General features: G+C 41.7%; 1 protein-coding gene across 2 annotated transcripts in view; it reads left to right on the top strand.

Moving 5' to 3' along the window:
• The first annotated feature begins 3822 nt into the window (after positions 1-3822).
• The window catches only part of LOC134336478 (transient receptor potential cation channel subfamily V member 6-like), a 110106-nt gene continuing 89657 nt past the window's right edge, over positions 3823-24271 (top strand). Inside the window, exons 1-2 of one of the 2 annotated variants that reach the window (XM_063030742.1) lie at positions 3823-4401; positions 16828-16925. In XM_063030742.1, the coding sequence (XP_062886812.1) occupies positions 4271-4401; positions 16828-16925 (229 nt within the window). In that variant the 5' untranslated portion in view covers positions 3823-4270. Of the gene's footprint in view, positions 4402-11514; positions 11556-16827; positions 16926-24271 lie in introns of those variants that run through there. The other variant, XM_063030743.1, reaches the window with a different exon arrangement.

Genomic DNA, 24271 nt, shown 5'->3' with positions numbered 1-24271 from the left:
TAAAGTACGACTTTAATTTTGAAGGGGTACGTAGGTTTAGGGGATATTTGGAGGATGGTTTGAGTCCTTACAAAGAACTGTATGATAGAAAAATGCGCGAGGCTCAGCAGACAAGCAAGCCTTCCACATCAGCCACAGCAGATGACAAACCTTGACCTTCGACATCGAGGCAGGCAGTCATAGGAGAAGATGAGCTGCCTGCTCTAATGGAAACAGATGACGAGATGGCACCCCAGTGTCCCACCACCCCGCGATTCGCGGAGAATGCAGTGGTAGCCGGGAGGCACACAGCACATCTTTAAGAAAAAAGCTGAAATAAACATGCTAATTAATTAGGTGCTGCCTGACATGTAATTATTCAGCACGTTTATTTCGGCTTTTTTCTTAAAGATGTGCTGGATGCCTCCCAGCTACCGCTGTACCCCTGCATGCTTCACGGTACGGTATCTGTCGGCGGCCTGGAGGGTGGGGGCCACTGCACCACCCAACCTGCGACGACTCAGTCTAACACACCATCATCAGTGTGCTCGGCGCTAAAACCAATTCCAGTAAGTGATACTACACTGTACATACATTATTTCTACTTTATATACGCTGTGTATTTTTACGTGTTATTTGGTAGCTTCATAGCTTAACGGTTACTAGAGAGCGCTTGCGCCGTGTTTTTGCCAACAGCGCTTGCGTGAGATTTTCTGCCGCCAGCGCTTGCACAAGATTTTCGCTATGGAGAACAGTGCAGTAATGATTGTGGAAAAGTATTTCTACTTTATATAGGCTGTATATTTATCATATCATTCCTGCTTTTACTATATGTTACTGTTATTTTATGTTTTATGTGTTATTTGGCATGATTTGGTAGGTTATTTTTGGGTCTGCGAACACTCGGAAATTTTTCCCATATAAATGTAATTGCTTCTTCACTTTACAACATTTTGGCTTATGAACCGTTTCATAGGAATGCTCTACCTTCGGATGGCGGGGGAAACCAGTATCCTAGGCTCCAAGGAATAAAGTCCTAGCCTGCACTCTTTTCAATTTAATGATGCCTTTCTTTTAACAGGGGTGACTAAACTGTACACATTGCAGAGATGCAGGAGAATGCAAATATTTGCACCTGGAGCAACACCCAAAGCACAATAGGTCAGGCAGCATCTAGAGTGGAAAGTGGACAATTGACATTTCAGGCTAAGATTTCCATTGGTTTGAAAAGAAGGGTTTTTTATATTTGAAAATAGACTTTATTAACAATAAAATATATAAAAAGGAAATAATGATGCATAAAAACTTTTACATTCATGTTGGTATGGTTTCTCTGAAAGTGTAAGCTTTGAGAGAAAAAGGCACAGACAAACACAAACATATCCCCATTGTCATACTCATGGCTCCCTGAGGTGATACACCTTCTGATTATTCAACGGGCTTCCCCACCCAACTCAGCCCCTTCATGTGCAATATTGGAAGGAGCCTAGACTTGGTCCTTCCCCACAGTGTCTTAGCATTGGTTGCACCCAGCTTCAGTGAATCCACCATGACATACTCCTGCAGTCCAGATTGTGTCAATTAGCTGCATTCTTTTACGGAAATCTCAATCTACAAGAAGACCAACAAGTTTTGGATAGACCAAAGGATGTCTTTCACTGAATTGATTACCCTCCAGGAGTACTTAGATAGATTATGAAGACATGCAGTCCTCTCTTATTGTCATTTAGTAATGCATGCATTAAGAAATGATACAATATTTCCTCTGGTGTGATATCACAAAACGCAGGACAGACCAAGACTGGAAAAAAACTAACAAAACCACATAATTATAACATATAGTTACAACAGTGCAACAATACCATAACTTGATAAAGAAATCCATGAGCACAGTAAAAGTTCAAAGTCTCTCAAATGTCCCACATCTCACGCAGACGGGAGAAGGAAGAAAAACTCTCCCTGCCATACCCGACCACGGTCTGACTCTGAGTCATCCGAAAACTTAGAGCTCTGATCAGTTCTCTGACACCGAGTACTGAGCGCCATCTCAGTCCGAACGATTCGACCTCCATCTCGGTCGCCAACAGCAGGCAAAGCCAGGGATTTTGAGGCCTTCCCTCCAAAAGGTTCCCGACCACGCAGTAACGACAGCAGTGAACGAGTGTTTCAGAAATTTTTCCAGATGTTCCTCTGTGCTTTCACGTACATGGCCCCTATTTAACAGATATGATATCATTTTTCACCGGAGGGCTGTGCACACACGGTGTGCTGCTTCTCTCTCCTCCCAACTTGATGTCTGTCTTGGTGTATATCCCCACCAACAGCCTGTAGGTCAGAGAGTCCTCTGTTATACGGTGTTGGGGATAAACCAGGACACAGATCCTTGCATCCATCTCCACACCCTCTTTGCAAATCCACATTCTGCAAAGAGGTGGGTGATTCTCTTCCCCCTACAGTCATCCCAAAGGCAGCGTATGTTGGGGGTGAACATGATGGCGTATAAAGCTCTGACTGGGGAGGCACCTCTTACCATGAGCCAAGCGATGTCTTGGTGTTAGTTGGCCAGATCTGGCAATGGGATGTTCTGTCAGATGGTTTGATTCCATCTGGCCCCAAGTACAGCAGCCATGAGAGCATATCACACCTAATGACTAAGTTCTTTCCAGTTATTGATAGCATGTCCAGCTGAAGGGCCTTGACCCAAAACATCCACTGTCCACTTCTCTTCCTAGATGCTGCTTGATCAGCTGAGTTTCTCCACAATGCAGATGGACAATATCCCTATCCTGTAGTTTTCCTACAGCTGGCAAATGAATGACATGCCGACCCAGATAATAAAGAGAAAATAGTTTGCGAGAGATTAAACACTCTGAAAATATACAGCACCAAATGGTCCATGCTGGAAATGTTACTGTATGTTGCCTAATTTAGTGTTATATTACTCGCCCTCCTTCCTTGTGTCCAAGAATCAGAGTGCAAAGGGACTGAGGAGTCTTCATCCAGGACTCCCTGAAGGTTAACTTACAGGTTGAGTCGGTGGTATGGAAGGAAAATGCCATGTTAGCATTAATTTTGAGAGGACTAGAATATAAAAGGAAGGCTGGCTTTGGAGAGGGGCCGGAGGAGGTTCATAAGAATGATTCTAGGAAGGAAAGGGCTAATGGATGAAGACCATTTGATGGCTCTGAGCTGTATTCTCTGAGATTTAGAAGAAAGATGGGGGATCTCACTCAGTTTGAATATTGAAAGGCTGAGATAAAGTGGACATGAAGAGAATGTTTCCTACTGTGGGAAAGTCTAGGACCAGAATGCACAGCCTCAGAATAAAAGGACGTCCCTTTAGAAAATTTTTTAAACCAGAGGGCGGTGAATCTGTGGAATTCATTGCCACTAATGGCCGTGGAGGCTGTCATTGTGTATATTTAAAGTGGAGATGGATAGGTTATTGATCAGTCAGAACTTCAAAGGTTATGGGGAGAAAGCTAGAGAATGGGGTTGAGAGGGATAATAAATTAACCATGATGGAATGGCAGAGCTCTGGGTCTTATGGTCTTACAATCTTATGATCATTACCTGCCTTCACCTTAAAACCATCAGTGCTATTTAGCACGGCTGTTCCAGGTGGTAACAAGTTGCAGTGTTGTGGACAAACTGCACTAAACGAAACATTCAGTAGAACTAATTGTTTGTATTTGTCGTTGGGAGTCTTGTCATCTTGTGATACACCATTGCCCAGCAAAAACTGTGAGATCTACACTTGACCCTCATTCCCTTGCCAACTAATCACTCTGCAGCATCATAGTTTGCCAAAAGCAAAAAAAAAAATCTCCTGGCTGTTGTGGCTACGTTTTCAGTAGGAGTGACCATCACAAGTCAGCTGCTCTCTTACAAACTTCTTTAGTGTCTTCTTAAAGGGGCTGTGCAAACCTGTCTTTGAACAAGCACAGGACAGGGAGAGGTACTCCCTCACCTCAAACTGTATAGCTACTCTTTGACTTCACTTTGCATGAAGCCTCATTTTCTGCATGTGGCAAGTATCACCTTTCTCTGTTTTTTTCATTGTCTAGTGGATAAAGGGTTAAGTCATGAAGTGAATGCAGTACAAGTCTCGACCAGAGTGTATGTGGGTCCTACACAGGAGAAGGTTCACAGCAATTTCTTGCCAACTTCAAGGACATTGATGACTTTTACTTTTACTTTTTACTTTTACTAAAGGATTCTTTTACTTTAGTGCCTCCTGATAATCATTCATTCCAGATTATAACAGAAGAGTTGGTGGTAACCAGCAAAGATGTTGGGATTTCTCTCAGAAAGCGGAAAGTGGTCCGCCTCCAGCTGGGTCAACAAGCTCATGTTGAAACTCCAACCAGGGATTGCATGGGAGGAGAGAATCAGCAAGCTTCATGGGCTACAGCAGAAGAGGTGAGAGCTAAACACTGATTCTTTCCCTGTGTATGAGAGAGGGTCTGAAATCTTACAGTGTCTATAGTTCCGATTGCTGCTGGAAATGGGGCAAAGGTAGACACCGAATGAAGACAAATATCTGTGGTGGCTCAATGGTTGGTGGCCAAACTCACATTTGATAAATTGTGACACCTTTGGAGTCTAACCAGCAGTTTGTCTCCCTGAGTTCCCAGCAGAAGTCCTTACACAGTACATTGCTCTATTTCTAAATTGAAAAGTCCTAGGTGAACTGATGACGGACATCCTGAGGTGGTGAGTGGTGATGGTCCAACAGTGAGTTTGTACCAAGTTGGGGGCACTGCTTTGTCGGAAGTGGCACAGGTACTTAGGTCATTGTCAAACTGAATGATTGCCCAAGGAGACTTCCAGCATATATCTAGCATGAGCTGTTTGCAATGTGGGTATGGTAGTGGAAGCTTTGCAACAGGGATATGTGTAATTAGAGGATGCATAATGTAAGTTTTGTCATGGATGTTCTATAATGGGATGGTGTTCTATAATGGGATAACAGGATAGCAGTGAAGCATGAGTATGTGTCATTATATAGGTACTGTATGTAATAGGATGGCTACCTGATATGGCAGGATGCAGTGAGGGGTCCTAATAGGACAGTATGGTTGGAGCTTATGTTAGGTGACATAAGAGCATAAGACCATTGAATCTATTTGCTCAAGCCATTTGATCATGGTTGATTTGCTGATTTATTATCCCTCCCAACCTCCTTCTCCTGGTAACCTTTGATATCCTTACTAAACAAGAACCTCTGCTTTCAATGTACTCTGTAACATAATTGTGTGTATGATGGGGGTTGGGGGTGGAGAAGGAGGTGCACCAGGTTATGTAACACTTGAGGATACTGTATGTTTGTTCAAGGGCAGTGCTTGTTCTTCAGTTGTCTTGTTTCCCTTTTGCTCCTGGCCCAGAGTCTCATTCTGCCGAGCATGTAGTTGATATTTAGCAGCCAGCCATGTTACAAGAACTGATGGCCCAATCAGTGCAGGGAACAGGTCACAGTGGTGAAGTTTAAAAGGAGAATTTCATGGGCATTCAGGCTCATTCTGATGGCTCAAGCAGTGGCAGGAGCAGACCACAGCAATGAGGTTTCTCACGGGTTGGTGGCGCTTATTTAAAAGTACAGAAGGGACAATTGGGGCAGCCATTGTTGGACGTAGGCCAGTGGTAAGAGTAGGAGTGTCAGGCTTTGGCTCAAAGGAGGCTTCAGGTCGAAAGAGGCATTACCTCTGGGTAAGTTTATCTTAAGATTCCTTTTTTTCTCTCTTACTGTACCTAGTATAGTAAATGGCTGTTATGTGTTCTTCATGCCAGATGTTAGAGTCCTAGGAGACCCAGAGTCTCCCAGGGAACTACATACGTGTGAAGTGCATCTAGCTGCATCTCCTTGAAGACTGTGTTAGGGATCTGGAGCAGCAGCTGGATGACCTTCAGCCTGTACGGGAGAGTGAGAGATAATCGATCAGCGTTACACGGAAATAGTCACCCCGAAGTTGCAGGAGGTGAGGAGCTGGGTGACTGTCAGTAGAAAGGGAAATATGACTAGGCAGTTAGCGCAGAGCATCCCGTGGCCATTCCTTTCAATAATAAGTGTACCGTTTTGGATACTGTTGTGGGGGATGACATTCCAGGGAATGCCACAGAGACCAGGTTACTGGCATAGGTCCGTGGTGCAGAAGGGAAAGAGGGAGAAGAGGGGAGCAATAGTGATAGGAGACTCAATAGTCAAGGAACAGACAGGAGATTCAGTGGATGTGAAGAGGACACCTGGATGGTATGTTGCCTCTTAGGTGTCAGGGTCAGGGACGTCTTGGATCGTGTCCTCAATATTTTGGGGAGGGAGTGAGAGCAGCCAAATGTCTTGGTATCACTGATATAGAAAGGAAAAGCAAAGAGATCCTGAAAAGAGAATTTAGAGAGCTAGGTAGAAAGCTGAGAAGCAGGATCTTCTGGGTAGTAATTTCTGGATTGCTGCCTGTGCCATGTGCCAGTGAGGGTAGAAACAGGATGAGTTGAATGCTTGGCCCAGAAGCTGGTGCAAGGAGCGGGGCTTCAGGTTCTTGTATCACTGGGATCTCTTCTGGGGGAGGTATGACCTGTTCAAAAGTGACGGGTTGTACCTGAACCCAAGGGGGACCAATATTCTTGTGGGCAGGTTTGTTTGACCTGTTGGGGAGGGTTTAAACTAATTTGGCTGGGGGGTGGGAACCAGAATGAAAGGACCCGGATAGGATAGATGGTAAAAAAGCAAAGATAGCATGCAGTCAGACTGTCAGGAAGGGCAGGCAGATGATAGGAGACAATTGCAGCCAGCATGATGCATATCAGAGCATTAGGCATACAGAATCAAAAAGGTAGCAAATACAGTACTCAAAAGTGTTGTATCTCTCTGCACGGAGTATAACAAATAAGGTGGATGATCTTGTTGCACTATTACAAATTGTCAGGTAGGAAGTTGTGGCTATTGCTGAATCCTGGCTGAAGGATGGTTGTAGTGGAGCTAAATGTTCATAATTACATGTTGTATCGGAGGGATAGGAAGGTAAGCAGAAGGGGTGTTGTGGCTCCGCTGGTAAAGAATGGCATCAAATCAGTAGAAAGATGTGACATAAGATCAGAAGATATTGAATCCTTGTGGGGTGAGTTAGGAAAGTGCAAGGGTAAAAGGACCCTGATGGCAGTTATATAAGGGCTCCCAACAGAAGCTGGGATGTGGACCACTGATTATAACAGGAAATAGAAAAGGCGAGTCAAAAGGGCAATGTTATGATAGTCATGGGAGATTTCAATATGCAGCTCGATTGGGAAAATCAAATTGGAAATGGATCTGAAGAGAGTGAGTTTTTTGAATGCCTAAGAGATGGCTTTTTAGAGCAGTTTGTCATTGATCCTTCTAGGGGATCAGTTATACTGGATTGGGTGTTAATGTAGCGAACCGGAGGTGATTAGGGAGCTTAATGTAAAAGAACCCTTAGGAGGCAGTGATCACAATATGATGGAGTTTAATTGGAAATTTGATAGGGAGAAGGTAAAATCTGATGTTGAGTTGAATAAAAGAAATTAACCATATAACCACGTAAGAATTACAGCACGGAAACAGGCCATCTCAACCCTTCTAGTCCTTGCCGAACTCTTACTCTCACTTATATATAAAAAAAAGGCCAAAGTAAATTGGAAAGAGATGTTGGCAGGGATGACAGCAGAGTAGCAATGGCATGAGTTTCTGGGAAAAATGAGAAAGATGCAGAATGGATGTATTCCAAGAATGAAGAAATAGTGAAATGGCAAAATAATACAATTGTGGCTGACAAGGGAAGTCAAAGCTAATGTAAAAGCAAAAGATAGGGCATACAGCAAAGCAAAAATCAGCGAGAAGATATAGGATTGGGAAGCTTTTAAAAACCTACAGAGAGCAACTAAAATTCATTAGGAGGGAAAAGATGAAATATGAAAGCAAGCTAACAAACAATATCAAAGTGGATAGTAAAAGCTTTTTCAAATATGTAAAGAAATAAAAGAGAGATGAGAGTGGATATAGGACTGCTAGAAAATCAGGCTGGAGAAGTAATAATGGGGGACAAGGAGATGGCAGATGAAATAAATGAGTATTTTGCATCAGTATTTACAATGGAAGACATTAGCAGTGTGCCCAGATGTTGAAGGGTGTGAGGGAAGAGAAGTGAGTGCAAGGGAGAAGGTGCTCAAAAAGCTGAAAGACCTAAGGGTTCATAAGTCACCTGGACCAGATGAACCCCCGAGGGTTATTAAAGAGGTAGCAGTAGAGATTGTGGAGGCAATAGTAATAATCTTTCAAAATCATTGAACTCTGGCATGGTGCCAGAGGACTGAAAAATTGCAAATGTCACTCCACTTTTTAAGAAAGGAGGAAGGCAGCAGAAAGGAAATTATAGACCAGTTAGCCTGGCCTCAGTGGTTGGGAAGACGTTGGAGTCAATTGTTAAGGATGAGGTTATGGAGTACTTGCTAACACAGGACAAGATAGGAAAAAGTCAGCATGGTTTCCTTAAGGGAAAATTTTGCCTGACGAACCTGTTGATATTCTTTGAGGAGATTACAAGTAGGATAGATAAAAGGAAAGAAGTGGGTTGTATACTTAGACTTTCAGAAAACCTTTGACAGGGTGCCACACATGAGTCTGCTTACCAAGTTTAGAGACCATGGTATTACAGGAAAGTTGCTGGCAAGGTTAGAGCATTGGCTAATTGATAGGAAGCAGCGAATGGGAATAAAAGGATCCTTGTGCCAGTGACTAGTGGTGTTCCATAGGAGTTGGTGTTGGGACTGCTTTTTATGCTGTATATCAATGATTTAGATGATGGAATAGATGGCTTTGTTGGCAAGTTTGCAGATGGTACCAAGATTGGTGGAGGGCTAGGTCGTGTTGAGGAAACAGGTAGGCTGCAGAAGGACTTAGAGAGATTAGGAAAATGGGCAAGAAAGTGGCAAATGAAATACAATGTTGAAAAATGCATGTTCATACATTTTGGTAGAAGAAATAAATGTCCAACCTAGTTTCTAAATGGGATGAAATCCAAAAATCTGAGAATCCCCTAAAGGTTAACCTGTAGGTAGAATCTGTGGTGAGGAAGACAAATGCAAAGTTAGCATTCATTTCAAGAGGTCTAGAATACAAGAACGGGGATGTGATGCTGAGGCTTTATAAGGCATTGGTGAGGTCTCACCTTGAGTATTGTGAACAGTTTTGGTCTCCTCATCTAAGAAAAGCTTTGCTGACATTGGAGAGGGTTCAGAGGAGGTTCACAGGGATGTTCCGGGACTGAAAGGGCTATAATATGAGGAACATTTGATAGCTCTTGGTCTGTACTCACTGGAATTTAGAAGGTTGATGGGGGGGAACACATTGAAATTGTTCAAATGTTGAAAGGCCTAGACAGAGTAGATGTGGAAAGGGTATTTTCCATGAGTCTAGGACAAGAGGGCACAGCCTCAGGATAGAGAGGCATCCACTTAAAACAGAGATACGGAAAAATGTCTTAGTCAGAGGGTGGTGAATATCCTACTAAGAACTTGTACTGTAGAAAAGATAACTCCTGTGGGAATAACATTTGTAACTGCAACGAGCCCTTCTGGCTTGTGCAGGGAGCTGGAGAGTGTTGGGTTCTGAAGTTTCTAGAGCACATGAATTGATTAAGTCAAGTACACTAAGGGTTGAGTGGAGCCCACGGGCAATGCCAATGGTCCCAATAACCAAGAAGAATGGGTCTGTCAGGATTTATGGTGACTTTAAGCTCACTATTAACCCAGTACTGAAAGTAGATCAATATTTTCTGCCCAGGATAGAGGACATCTTCAGTAAAGTGGAGGCCTACAGATGGACGTGGAAGAAGAGTCCAAAGAATTTCTCACCATAAACACTCACAATGGGCTTTAGCATTATAGTAAGGCTTATTTTTGGAGTATCATCTGAACTTGTACTCTGGCAGAAAGCTATGGACCAGGTGCTGTAAGGCTGCCCAGGCACTCAGTGTTACCTGGATAGCATCATTGTTACTGGTAAAGAAGACAAGGAGCATTTCCAAAATCTCAAAAGACTGTTAAAAAGGCTAGAAGATTATGGGCTCGGAGCATGACACAAGTGTGAATGTTTTAAACCAAGCCTCACTTATTGTGGTCACACCATTGATGCACAAGGATTACACAAGTGTGCTGAGAAATTTCAAGCAATGATGGATACCACAAGACCAAAGGACGTGTCACAGTTTCAGTCCTTTTAAGGATTTGTCAATTACTATGACAGGTTCCTGTTAAACCTGGCTACTGTGCTTCACCCCTTGAACTCAGTTCAGGAAGAAATGGCAATGGACAAAGCAGTGTGAGGTATCTAGCTTCAAAAAGGTAAAGGAAATGGTGGCGTTAGACACTGTACTCACACATTATGATCTGCATAATCTAGAGAAGCTTGCCTGTGATGCTTTGCCTTATGGCATAAATACAATCAGGTCTCATGTTATGAATGATGGCAGTGAATGCCCCATAGTCTTTACATCATATCATCAGTCACCTCCACACCCATAGTCACCAATCTCCCATTTGACTTTGAAGCCATGGTCATCTTCGACTACGAAGGACAAACAACAACAACAACATCATGTTTACAGAGAAACATTACGCACATTGACAGGGAGGCCTTGAGTCTGGTTTGGAGTGTAAAACATTTCAAGCAGTACTTGTATGGGAGAGAGTTTACCCTCATTACTGACCATCAACCACTAGTGTTCATTTTCATTCCACAGAAGGATACTCCACTAACAGTAGCAGCATGAATACAGAGATGGGCTCTGTTTCTTGAAGGACACAATTAAAAGATCAAATTCAGGAGGACAATCATGGAAATGCTGGAGGATGTCCAGATAACCCTTGGAAAACAAAATACCTGAAAAATTTACAAAAGAGGATACTCTTCTTGACGTTTTCTCCCTAACACAAATTGGAATTCTCCCTATTACACTAGAGATGATCCAAATGGAAACCAGAAAGGACCCTGTCTGGTTCAGGCCTACATGGTCACCCATAATGACTGGAATATGCGGCAGAAATACCATTTCCCCCATTTTTATCAAATTGGGATGAACTTGTCCTTGATGAAGGTTGTCTTATGTGGGAATTGAGAGTTGTGTCATCCAAGTTGAGAGCTAAAGTGTTGGAGGAGCTACATGCTGGTCATTTAGGCATGGTCAATATGAAAGTGTTGGCTTGAAGCTTTGCCTGGTGGCCTGGGATAGATCAGCTGATGCAGCAGCTTCCCATGCACTGTTCGGGATGTCAACATGTCAAGAAGATGTCAAGAGCAGTGCATTTTCATCCCTGGGAATGGCCTGCATTGTCCTGTCCCAGAGGCAACTCCAACAACCACCATGGAAGAGGCCCCAGAACTTGATATTGTTTCACAGCCACAAATCTCGCCTGCCAAGCAGAGGGATCCCCCTTGTCGGGAAAGATATTATTCCAGAAGAGTAATAAAGCTTCCACACAATTAAATCTTTAGGTCTGAATGGGACAATTTAAAACCTACTATGCAGTGGATTTCTGTATCGTAGTTGTATTATTTAGTGTATTATGTAAGTAGTTGGTTGCATTCTCTATTGACATGGAGTTTATAGCCAAGCGGGGAGCTGTGTTCTGTGTTTAATATTTTGGTAATTGTTGAGTAATATTGTAAGTATATTGTTTGATTAAGCATGCTTTGTTCATTTACATAATTGATTGCAGGTTCTCTGTAAAAGTTCATAAATGGCATACGTCATCACACCACCACATGATATGTGCACATCTCACTTAAAGTAGAAACCTAAGTTAGACTCACATTTCAGACTCTCCGTTTTTTCCTCTAAATTAGATTTATACTTTGGAGTTATAAAACATAACGGTAGCCATGCCAGTTTCCAGCAGAACAAATCCACCAATGCCATTCTCTCATAACATTTCCCTACACCCTTGCAATATTTTCTGTCCCAACACCCATCAACACTCATTGGATTCTTTTGCCTCTTATTTGCACTGAGGGATAATTTACAGTGGATAATTAACCTACCAGTGTGTCTTTGTGCTGGTGGAGGAAACAGGAGCACACAGAGTAAACCGACACAGGCACAATGGGATCATGCAAACTCCACAAAGAAAGCACCAGAGGTCAAGATTGAGCCCTGAGGCAGCAGCTACCTGCTGCTCAGTCATTTTACTCAAAATTGAAAAGAAAGATTTGCAGTTAAAAGGGCATTCCATAAACTCTATTTGTTTTTGCAAAACAGAAGGGTACTCAAAATAAAGAGAAACTTTGATAAAATAAAGGGATGCTTTTGACAGTTTATAATTCCAGTGGACATGGAATTCTGATAAATGTCAGGTGGTATATGAGAAAAATGTTCTTTTGCATCATTCTGATGGATTAACTCAATGGGTTGAGCAGCATCTGTGGGAGAAGGGAATTGTCAGTGTTGTATTGAGTCCTAATGCAAGGTTTTGACCTCAGATGTTGACAAATTCCTATTACTGGAAATTAGAGAAATCAATATTCGTGCCATCAGTTTGCAGGCTACTCAAATGGAATATGAAATGTTTCTCTTTCAACCTGAGTTTGGCCTCAACATGCCATGACAGGAGGCCTTTCAGAATCAAATGAGAATCAGAATCAGGTTTATTACTGGCATGTGTTGTGAAATTTGTTAATTTAACAGCAGCAGTTCAATGCAATACATAATATCAAAGAAGAGGAAAAAAATAAGTAAATCTATTATGTGTGTATTGAATAGATTAAAAATTGTGCAAAAAAACCCAGAAATAATATATATTAAAAAAGTGAGGTAGTGTTCACGGGTTCAATGTCCATTTAGGAATCGGATGGCAGAGGGGAAGAAGCTGTTCCTGAATCGCTGAGTGTGTGCCTTCAGACTTCTGTGTGTCCTACCTGATGGTAACGGTGAGAAAAGGGTGTGTCCTGAGTGCTGGAGGTCCTTAATAATGGACGCTGCCTTTCTGAGACACCGCTCCTTGAAGATGTCCTGGGTACTTTGTAGGCTAGTATCCAAAATGGAGCTGACTAAATTTACAACTCTATGCAGCTTCTTTCGGTCCTATGCAGTAGCCTCTCACCACCCCCCCCCCACCCCACCCATACCAGTGATGCAGCCTGTCAGAATGCTCTCCACAGTACACCTATAGAAGTTTTTGAGTGTATTTGTTGATATGCCAAATCTTTTCAAACTCCTAATGAAGTAAAGTCGCTGTCTTGCCTTCTTTATAACTGCATCGATATGTTGGGACGAGGTTAGGTCCTCAGAGATCTTGACACCCAGGAACTTGAAACTGCTCACTCTCTCCATTTCTGATCCCTCTATGAGGATTGAGGATCCCTCTATGAAGGATGTATTCCTTCATCTTACCCCTCCTGAAGTCCACAATCAGCTTTTTCGTCTTACTGACATTGAGAGCAAAGTTTGACAGGCATTTCACAATACAAATGGGAGATCAAATCTAAATGGATAGCCACTGGAAGATCCTGTCTTTTGCGATGGTCAGAGTGAAGGAGCTCGACAAAGATGTTTCCCAATCTGCACTGGGTCACGCTGATGTGAGCTCTGGATACAAATGATTCCAACAGACTTGCAGGTGAAGTGTGACTTGGAAGAATGTTTAGGGCTCAGAATGCTGGTGAAGGAGGAGGCAAAGCACATAATGCTTGCAGGGATAAATGCCAGGAGGGAAATCTGCAAGGAGGGAATAGTGAGCAAGCGAATCATGTAGAGAATGACTTTTATGAAAGTGGAGTAGGTAGGAGAAGGAAATATGTACTTAGTGGTAGGTTCCTTTTGTGGAGAATGATGTGCTGAATATGACACTGACATGTCTGTTCATGGCTTCCTCTACTGTCATAATGAGGGCAAAGTCAGATTGGAGGAGCAACACCCTATATTCCATCTGGGTAGCCTCCAACCTGATGGCATGAACATTTACATTCAGTGGTCACTTTATTAAATATACCTGCTTGTTAATGCAAATATCTAATCAGCCAATCATGTGGCAGCAACTCAATGCATAAAAACATGCAGACATGGTCAAGAAGTTCAGTTGTTGTCCAGATCAAACATCAGAATGTGGAAGAAATATGATCTAAGTGACTTTGACTGTTGGTGCCAGACGGGTTAGGTTTGAATATCTCAAACTGCTGATCTCCTGGGATTTTCACACACAACTGTCTCCAGAGTTTATAGAGAATGGTGCAAAAAAAGAAAAGACATCCAATGAGCAGCAGTTCCAGGGATAAAAACACATCAGAGAAGAATGGCTAGACTGGTTTAAGCTCACAGGAAGGTGACTGTAACTCATATAACCATGCATTACAGCAGTGGTGTGCAGAAGAGCATCTAAGAATGCACAACACATTGAATCTTGTTATGTCTCTTCTCTCAATGTGAAATGGAGACACTTCTTTCTCCCTTACTAGGGAGAGAGAGTGCCTGTGGTATGTTGAATACCGGGTGAATGAGTAGGATGTATATTGTATGCATTTCTCTGACATTAAATGTACCTTTAAAACCTTTGAAACCTTGAACTTACACTCAGTGGCCACTTTATTCGGCATAGAAGGTACTGTATCTAATAAAGTGGCCACAGAGTGTATTTTCTAACTTGCAGTATATTCCACCATCCCCCTTCTCTCTTTTTCCATTTTCCATTCTGTTTACCCTTTCATCCCTTCTCTTCTCCTCAGCTGCCCATCAACCCCTCTGGTTCACCTCCTTCTTCCCTTTCTTCCATGGTCCATTACCTTTTGCTATTAGATTCCTCCTTCTGCAGCTCTGTAACTCTTCTAATCATCGCCTCTGAGCTCTTACTTCATTCTCCCCTCCCCCACCCACCCATCTTCCCCTTGATAGATGCTGCCTGATTTGCTGCGTTCCTCCACCATTTTAAGTGTATTGAAGAGTAAGTAGGAATGGGGTAAATTACTGGCATGGACTATCAGCAGGTGACAGAGTAAGATGAAATGTGCGATTTTTACATAGAGAGGCTGTATCTAGTTACGTACCACAGGGATTAGGGAACCAAGGATAATATATTGTAGTTTCCTGATGATACAAATACAGAGTGTAAATGAGGATACAGAGAGGCTTCAAGAGGATGTAGACAGAATAATTGAATTATCCAGGATATTTACAGAGAATATGGCTACTCTACTCCCTGCACTTAAGACCTTGTGGCCAGATTCTGCTCTAACTCTATCTATGTGTTTGCAGATAGTGTCACCATAGTGTCCGTATCTCAAATAATGATGAGTACAGGAAGTAGATAGAGAGCTTAGTGACATGATGCTATAACAAAACTTTTTCCTCAATGTCAATAAAGCAAAAGCGTTGGTCATTGACTTCAGGGAAGACTTTGGAGCACTTGCTCTTGTCTACGTCAACTGTGTTGAGGTGAGAGAGTTGAGAACTTCATGTTCCTAGGAGTGAACATCACCAAAAGGCAGTCCTGGTCCAACCACATTAATTTCACAGTTAAGCAGATCTGCAGCAAAGGGTTGATAGTTTTATTCTTAAGAAGGCAAATTTGTTATATGAAGACAGTAAATAGATTGGGTCTCTGGTATTTCACTAGCAGGGCTATCTACCTGGAGTGATAATCTTATAACAAGGGGTCATCCATTCAAAAGTTGAAAAGGTTCAAAGGTTCATTTTATTGCCAAAGTCTGCATATACAATGCAGCTCTGATATTCATCTTCTCTAGATAGCCATGAAATACAGAAAAGAGAAAAGACATCAGCCCCCTCCCCGCACAGAAAGGAAAAAGAAACAAAATTTGCAAGCCTCAAACCGCCCCCCCCACCACCCCCTCCCACGCACAAAAGCTAGCAGATCTCCCACATGGAAAATGGTGGCTGGAACATTGAACCCTAAACCCCAATCCCCTCCCTTGCAAAAAAACAGTGACAATAACATCAAACTCCCAACCCTCTCTCACGGAAGTGAACAGTGACAACAGTACCAAACCCCTAGTCCCCTTTCTCGCAGTAAAGAACAGCGACAACAATATCAAACCCCCAACCCATACACACAAAAAAGATCGCCCACGCAGAAAAAACAACAAGGACAGCATACCCCAAATCCTCAACCCCTCCCTCTCAAAAAAATCTAACTTATTACCCACTCCGACCCCAGCCTGCCAATTGACAACAAGAAAGAAATCACAGAAAACTGCAGGAGAACAATACAGTCCAATAATTACATAAGTCTTATAATTTCGAAAATATCCTCCTGTCAGAACTGAACTCAGTTTTTCTCATCGCCTCAAAATGGAGTTAATCATGGCCCCCACCCCGTCTCTAGTTTTCTCCATGAGGCAGCTCTTGATCCTCTCCAGGGCCAGCAGAGTGTTAGATCATTTGATCGAACTCCAAACTGCATGTCACAGACTCCAATAGATTCCGAAATGCAATCAAGACCAAAAGAGCAAGCAGATGGCGGAGAAGAAATGAAACAATTGAAGACAGTAGCTGGAAGATGTTGCCTGAGGAATCGTTGTTCACTGGCGCCATCTTCACCAGACCTCCTTTGCCATTTTGAATTCGGGACAGAGATGTGAAGAAATTTCTTAACACAGTGGGTAGTAAGCCTTTTGAATTTTCTGTTCTAGAGAGCTATAGGAGCTTGGTTGCTGAATGTATTCAAGGTGGAGATTGATAGACTGTTAGTTATAAAGAAGACTGAAGGACAGGTGGTTAATGCAGAAAACTGGTGCTAAATGGTGGAGTAGGTATGAGGGAACCGAATGGTGTGTTCCTGCCTCTGTTTCTCATGTTCCAAAGTCTTCACTGTGCCATTTTCTCCCCCTAGGATCACTGAGACACCTCTGTTTTCAGCTGCAAGAGTAAATGATGTGAGTGCCATCAAAAAACTTTTGGAGTCACCAACTGTGGACCCTTTTGAGAAAGGTGAGAGCCTGTAATTTATTATGTAGAAAGAGAATTCCTAAGCATTTTCTACACTGTTGTAAGCGTTGACTTTAAGCGTTGGGGTGCTTACGTTAGCAATATTACTGTGTTGATAAGAAGAGCAGTATAAATCATTAGGATAGTCATCTAAAGTCTGCTCGCATTGGGGTTATATATTCAATCCATTTATTCCAAATTTGATAAAATTTTTCTTTTTGAATTCTCAGGGAGTAAGTCAACTTTTCCATTTTAAATATTTCCAAGATAATTTCGTGCCAATCTTCTAATGTAGGTGGTATTGGATTTAGCCACTTTCTAGTGATTGATTTCTTACTTGCCGCTAAGAGGGCCTGCAGCAACTTTATATCTTCCTTCTGTTCAAGAAACAATACATGTCCCAAATAGAGTGTCTCAAAGTTCAGAGGTATCTGGGATCTAAGTACCTTAACTAATGTTCTATGAATACCTTCCCAATATAGACTTAATTTAGGGCAATCCCAGAAAATATGAAAATGATTTGCCTCCTTGGAGCCGCACCTTCTCCAACATGTCACGTTTGTATCTTTATATTTTTCCTGATATGGGGTCTTGAAATATCTTATAATGTTTTTCCAACAATGTTCTCTCCAAGTCAAAGAATTAGTCAAGGACCATTGAAAGCTGCAGATTTTCCCCCAAGCCTCCTCTGAAAGTACCAACCCCGCTTCTTTCTCCCACTTCTCTTTAATATACAGTGTATTTACATTTTTAGCATGGGAGAGTGCATTATATAATCGAGAAACTGATTTACTAGGTATTGAACTGCAAGCCGAATTCAGAATCTTGAAAAATTCTAATTCTACTGTTGATAGGTCTGTATTTGTACAACTCTGGTTAACATAGTTTCGTACTTGAAGGTACCTAAAAAAGTCATTATGTTCTAGGCCATGTTTGTCCTGCAGGATTTGGAAACTTTGTAATACTCTTTTATCTATAAATGAGAGGTAGGTTGTAAGACCTTTCTTTATCCATAGCTCAAATCTTTTATCTCCTCTGTTGGGAAGGAATTCGGTATCATATGCACACCACCTAAAGAGTTTTAACGTGTTATTAATTCCACATGAATTAACCACCTTCTGCCATACTTTTAATGTAAGATTTATCCAACTGTTTTTAAATTTTTCCAACTGGGCCATCAATCCTTTGTCAGCTATTGAGGCCTGTAGAGGAAAACTGTCAACTAATCCAAATTTTATTTCCTTCCATCTAGCCTTATATTCGCTATTACACCAATATAACAGAGGGGTTATCTGTGAGGCATAAAAATAATTTCTCAGGCAAGGAAGAACCATACCTCCTCCTTCTTTCCCTAACTGTAAGGTGTTATATCGAATTCTAGGTTTCTTTCCTTGCCAAATGAAGCGGGAAATCCATTTGTCCCATTCCCTGAATTGATTATCATCCACCTCCACCGGTAAAGTACAGAAAAGATACAATAACCGAGGAAGAATATTCATTTTTATAGTATTTATCCTTGAATTTAAACTTAAAAAGGGGATAAGATTCCATCTATGCATATCTGCTTTTATCCCTGAGATTAATGGCCCATAATTTACCTGTGACAGTGTTGAAAGATCCTTCGGCAGGGTTATTCCTAAATATTTTAATGATTTAGCTTCCCACTTAAGATCATATGTATCCTGCAATTTTTTGGATGGTGTATAATTTAGGGACATAACCTGCATTTTCTTTACATTTATTTTATAACCTGATATTTTCCCAAAGTCATCCAACAGTGTATACAATCCTATAAATGATTTTTCTGGTTCACTCAGATAGACCAAAACATCATCTGCGAATAACGCCACTTTCTGTTCAATCCCTGCCACCTTGATACCTTTTACGATTTCACTCTGTCTTATTAGTTGGGCAAGTGGTTCAATATATAGCGCAAAAAGGAGAGGAGAAATTGGGCATTCCTGTCTAGTGCCTCTCTCTAAGATGAAGGAGTCAGAGAGGTCCCCATTTATCTTAATTCGGGCTGTAGGGCTGTCATATAGAGTCTGAATTACTTTAATAAACTTTTCTTGAAAGCCGAATCTTCCTAACACCCTGTATAGGAATGCCCAACTAACTGAATCAAAAGCTTTCTCAGCGTCCAATCCTACTATCATTGTCTCTGTCTCGTTCTTATTAACCTGTTCTAATATGTGCAGAGTTCTCCTTATGTTGTCCTGTGTTTGTCTCTGTTGAATAAATCCAGTCTGGTCTAAGTGGATTAGGCCAGGTAAAAGCTTTTCCAATCTGCGCGCTAATATAGATGTAAATAGTTTGTAATCTAAATTAAGAACACTAATTGGCTGATAATTGCCACATTCTAGTTTATCTTTACCCTCTTTAGGAATAACTGAAATAATCGCTTCTCTCCAGGAAGGTGGAGTTTCTCCTCTCTGCAAGATCCAATTAAAGGTGTTAAGTAGTAATGGGGCTAACTGTGTCTTCAGGGACTTGTACCACTCTGAGGTAAACCATCAGAACCCGGGGACTTTCCAGCCTTTAACCTAGAGATGGCCGCATTCAGTTCTTTGACAGTTACTGGTTCTAATAAACTTTCATTTTGTAAATCTGTAAGTTTAGGTAGATCTAAAAAATTCAATACACTGTCTATATAGGGCTCATTGGGGGCCCGAGGTTGGGAGTACAGCTCTCGATAATATGTTTCAAAACTCTCTTGAATTTTCCCTATTGTACTCTCCACAAGCTTTGTCTTTGGATTCTTTATTTTATGAATTGTATTGTCTGCTTGTTGTTTTCGTAATTTATATGCTAATAATCTAGCTGATTTACCTCCTACTTCATAATTCTTTTGTCTCAGGTAAAGAAAATTTCTTTGAGTTTCCAACGTATAAATATCGTCAATTTCACTTTGCTATTTCCTAATTTCCTGTTTTCGATTTGAATTACTTTTGTTGCTATCCACAACTTGAAGTTGTTTTAATTTTCCTTGAAGGTCTGCTAATTTTTGTGCATTGATTTTTTTCATGTGAGTGGTCATGGAAATAATTTTCCCTCTCAGTACAGCTTTCAATGTATCCCATAAGATCACTGGTGATGTTTCTCCCATGTCATTAAGGTCTAGATATTCTTTGATTTCTCCCCGTAATCTCTCCATTACTTCCGGGTTATTGAGTATATGTGAGTTTAGCCTCCATGGTGTTTTCCTCATTTTCCTTTCCAGGATTAGAGACATAGAGACTGGGCTATGATCGGACAGATCAATTGTTGCAATATTACAGTTTTTTATCCTGAGTCTATCTGTATTAAAGATAAAGAAATAGTCTATCCTTGAATAGGCTGAATGAGGGAAAGAGTAATGTGTATAATCTTTACTAGTAGGGTGTAATTCCCTCCAGACATCTATAATTCCCAACTCCTCCATCAATGAATTCATTTTCCGAGTCAGAGGTTTATTCTGAGTAACTATTCTTGAAGAATCTAATACAGGATTTAATCTAATATTAAAATCCCCTCCACAAATTACTACCCCTTGAGAACTGACCATTAGGTCAAAAATGTGTCTATAAAATGACCATTCACTACCTGGAGGAGCATAAACGTTCAGCAATGTTATTTCTGTACCTTCTATTCTTCCTGTGATTTTTACAAACCATCCTTCTTTGTCTCTAGTCTCTGAAATATGTTCATAATTAAGAGTACTTGATATTAAAGTAGCTACCCCTCTTTTGTGACTCAATTTATATGATGAATAAAATACATGCCCATTCTTTTTAATTTTCCATGTTCAGATTGGCTCATATGGGTTTCCTGGAGGAAAGCTATTTGTGCCCTCTCTTTTTTCAATTTAGACATAATCTTATTTCTTTTAATTGGATTCAAAACCCCATTAACATTATAGGAAATTATTTTTACCAATTCAGTTTGCATTTTTCTCTAGTAGAAAAAAAACCACTCTCCTTTTCTAACCAAACAGTAAGCAATCCCTTCTTAACAGTAAACCAAGACATATAACCACACCCTAGACATTTTTGAACGTGTAACATTTGAAAATTTTTCCCGACTTCTGAGCACCGACCCGCCTCAGTTCAGAGGGATAACCTCTATCTTCACCCTGTGTTAGAGGGCCCTCAGCAGTTTGAATAATCATAGAGAATTTTCTCCCACTTATGTCTCGACCAAATTGCTATCATTCAAGTTATTCCGCCCAGTTTATTTTCAGTTACCAGTTTTCATTTTACCTTTAAGTCCGATTTACAGTCATTTCTCTTAATTAATCTGTGTTCTCTGTACATTCGCGTCTGAATACTTGCAGCTTTTCCTTGTAGTTTGACACTCTGGTTCGAGTGGAGCGTCCTCGCCCCACTAACTGCCACGACTTCTGCCGAATCCTCTCCAGTAGCGACTCCGGTTGGGTGATAACTTTAATAGGTAGTCCCCGGTCCGCCAGGTCTGATGTTGCCTCCTCCACCGTAGCGTAAGTTTTTGTCCCTTCGTCGTAAAAGACTCTCAGCCGAGCTGGATACAGGGTCTGGAATCTGATGTTGTTTTCCTTCAGGACTCTCCGTGTTTCCGTATATTCCTTCCGTCTGGCAAGAATCCCCGGTGTGTAGTCATGGTCTAAACTGATTTTACAGTTGCTCCACATGAAACCTTTCTTTTGCCATGCCCGTTTAAGCACCTCTTCCTTCATTCTGTAACTGAGAAATCTGACCAGAATTGATCTGGGCTGGGCACCTGCCGGAGGCTGTGGTGCCAACGCGCGGTGAGCTCTTTCTATCTGTAGGTCTTTTGCGGCCGGTATATCAAGATTCTGTCTAAGCAGCTTCTCCACGAAGGGAATCATCAATCCGGGTTTACCTTCACTTCCTTCGGGAACTCCGTAGATCCTCACATTTTCCCTTCTTGAGCGGCCTTCTTGATCTATTAGTTTCCACTAGAGCTGGTCTTGCAGCTTCAGCATTTCTGCTATCACTTCCTCGGCGTTTTGTAGCTTCTCTTCAATTCCAACAATCCTCGCTTCGGCTTCATCTATCCGCGAGTTAGTTTTTACTATTTCTCCTTTAATATCTTTCAGCTGTTTGCTGTTATCTTGTCGGAACTCGCGAATCTCTCCGAGAATCAAAGACAGAGTCACCAATTCCCCCTCATTATCTCCGTCCCGGCTTGCCATGGGGGAGCTAGGCCCATCACCTTGCTGCGTCTCTTTATGTTTATCAGTCTTCAGAGCGGACTTTTTAATCTTATTCTTAGACATCATCCTTGCCCCTTTTATTAATATAGTTATGTAATATTAAGTATTTATCTAAATTCGATTTTGGGGCAGTTTACTTTCTTTTTTGTCGAGAGACCTTTTCCTTACGCCGCCATTCCCTTGATGACCCGGAAGTCCCAGTGAAAGCTTTTTCAAGTACATAAAAAATTAAAGAGAGATGAGAGTGGCTATGTGAATGCTAGAAAATAAGGCCGGAGAAGTAATAATGGGAGACAAGGAGATGGCAGATGAACTAAATGAGTACTTTGCATAAGTCTTTACTGTGGAAGACACTAGCAGTGCACCAGATGTTGACGAGTATGAGGGAAGAGGAGTGAGTGCAGTTACTATTACAAGGGAGAAGGTGTTCAAAAAACTGAAAGACCTCAGGGTACATAAGTCACCTGGACCAGATGAACTGCACCCTGGAGTTCTGAAAGAGGAGTCAGTAGATACTGTTTATTAGTAATGATCTTTCAAAAATCATGGATTCTGGCGTGGTGCCAGAGGACTGAAAAATTGCAAATGTCACTCCAGTCTTTAAGAAAGGAGGAAGGCAGCAGTAAAGAAATTATAGACCAGTTAGCCTGACCTCAGTGGTTGGGAAGATGTTAGAGTCAATTATTAAGGAGGAGGTTATGAAGTACTTGGTGACACAGGACAAGACAGGGCAAAGTCAGCATGGTTTCCTTGAGGGAAGATCTTGCCTGACAAACCTGTTGGAATTCTTTGAGGAGATTACAAGTTGGATAGATAAACGAAATTCAGTGGATGTTGTATGCTTGGAATTTCAGAAGGCCTTTGAGAAAGTGTCACACATGAAGCTGCTTACCAAGTTAAGAGCCCATGGTATTACAGGAAAGTTACTGGATTGGTTAGAGCATTGGCTAATTGGTAGGAGGCAGTGAGTGGGAATAAAAGGAACCTTGTCTGGTTGGCTGCCAGTGACTAGTGGAGTTTGGCAGGGGTTGGTGTTGGGACCGCTTCTTTTTCTTAAGATGGCAATTTTGCAGATGATACTGAGATTGGTGGAGGGGCAGGTAATGTTGAGGAAACAGGTAGGATGCAGAAGGACTTAGACAGATTAGGAGAATGGGCAAGAAAGTAGCAAATGAAATACAATTTTGGAAAATGCATGGTCATGCACTTTGGTAATAGAAATAAATGTGCAGACTATTTTCTAAATGGGGAGAAAATCCAAAAATCTGAGATACTAGGGGACTTGGGAGTCCTTGTGCAGAACCCTCTAGAGGTTAACTTGCAAGTAGATTCAGTGGTGAGGAAGGCAAATGTAATGTTAGCATTCATTTCAAGAGGTCTAGAATACAAGAGCAAAGATGTGATTCTGAGGCTTTATAAGGCACTGGTGAGGCCTCACTTTGAGTATTGTGAACAGTTTTTGGGCCCCTCATCTAAGAAAAGATGTGCTGGCATTGGAGAGGGTTCAGAGGTGGCTCACAAGGATGATCCCAGGAATTAAAGGGCTATCATATGAGGAATGTTTCATGGCCCTAGGTCTGTACTCACTGGAACTTAGAAGGATGAGGGGGGATGTCATTGAAACCTTTTGAATGTTAAAAGGCCTAGACAGAGTAGATGCGGAAAGCATGTTTCCCATGGTGGGGGAGACTAGGACAAGAAGGCAGAGCCTTAGGATAGAGGGGCATCCATTTAAAATAGAGATGCAGAGAGATTTCTTTAGCCAGAGGATGGCGAATTTGTGGAACTTGTGGATGCCAGGTCATTGGGTGTATTTAAGGCAGAGCATGATAGGTTCTTGATTGCACATGGGATCAAAGGTTATGGGGAGAAGGCCGGGGAGTGGTGGAGGAAGGGAAAAAAGGATCAGCCATGATTGAATGGTGTAGCCCACTCGATGGACCAAATGGCCTAATTCTGCTCCTATGTCTTATGATCTTATAATACGAATGAACAAGTAAATGAACTGCAGACAGATGTGTTTCTTGCAGAGTAATCACAGGGCAGTTGACATTGTGAAAGGACAATAAAACTGAAAAGAACTGAGGCAGTGATAGAGCGTAGACTATGAGTATTAGTTCTCACGGTAAGGAATGGCATGAGGTGAAGAATGGTCTTG

This window comes from Mobula hypostoma, chromosome 22 (genome assembly GCF_963921235.1).
Source record: "Mobula hypostoma chromosome 22, sMobHyp1.1, whole genome shotgun sequence".
NCBI lineage: Eukaryota > Metazoa > Chordata > Chondrichthyes > Myliobatiformes > Myliobatidae > Mobula > Mobula hypostoma.
Note: the sequence above shows the minus strand (reverse complement) of the source record. Positions and strands in the feature narration are given on the sequence as shown.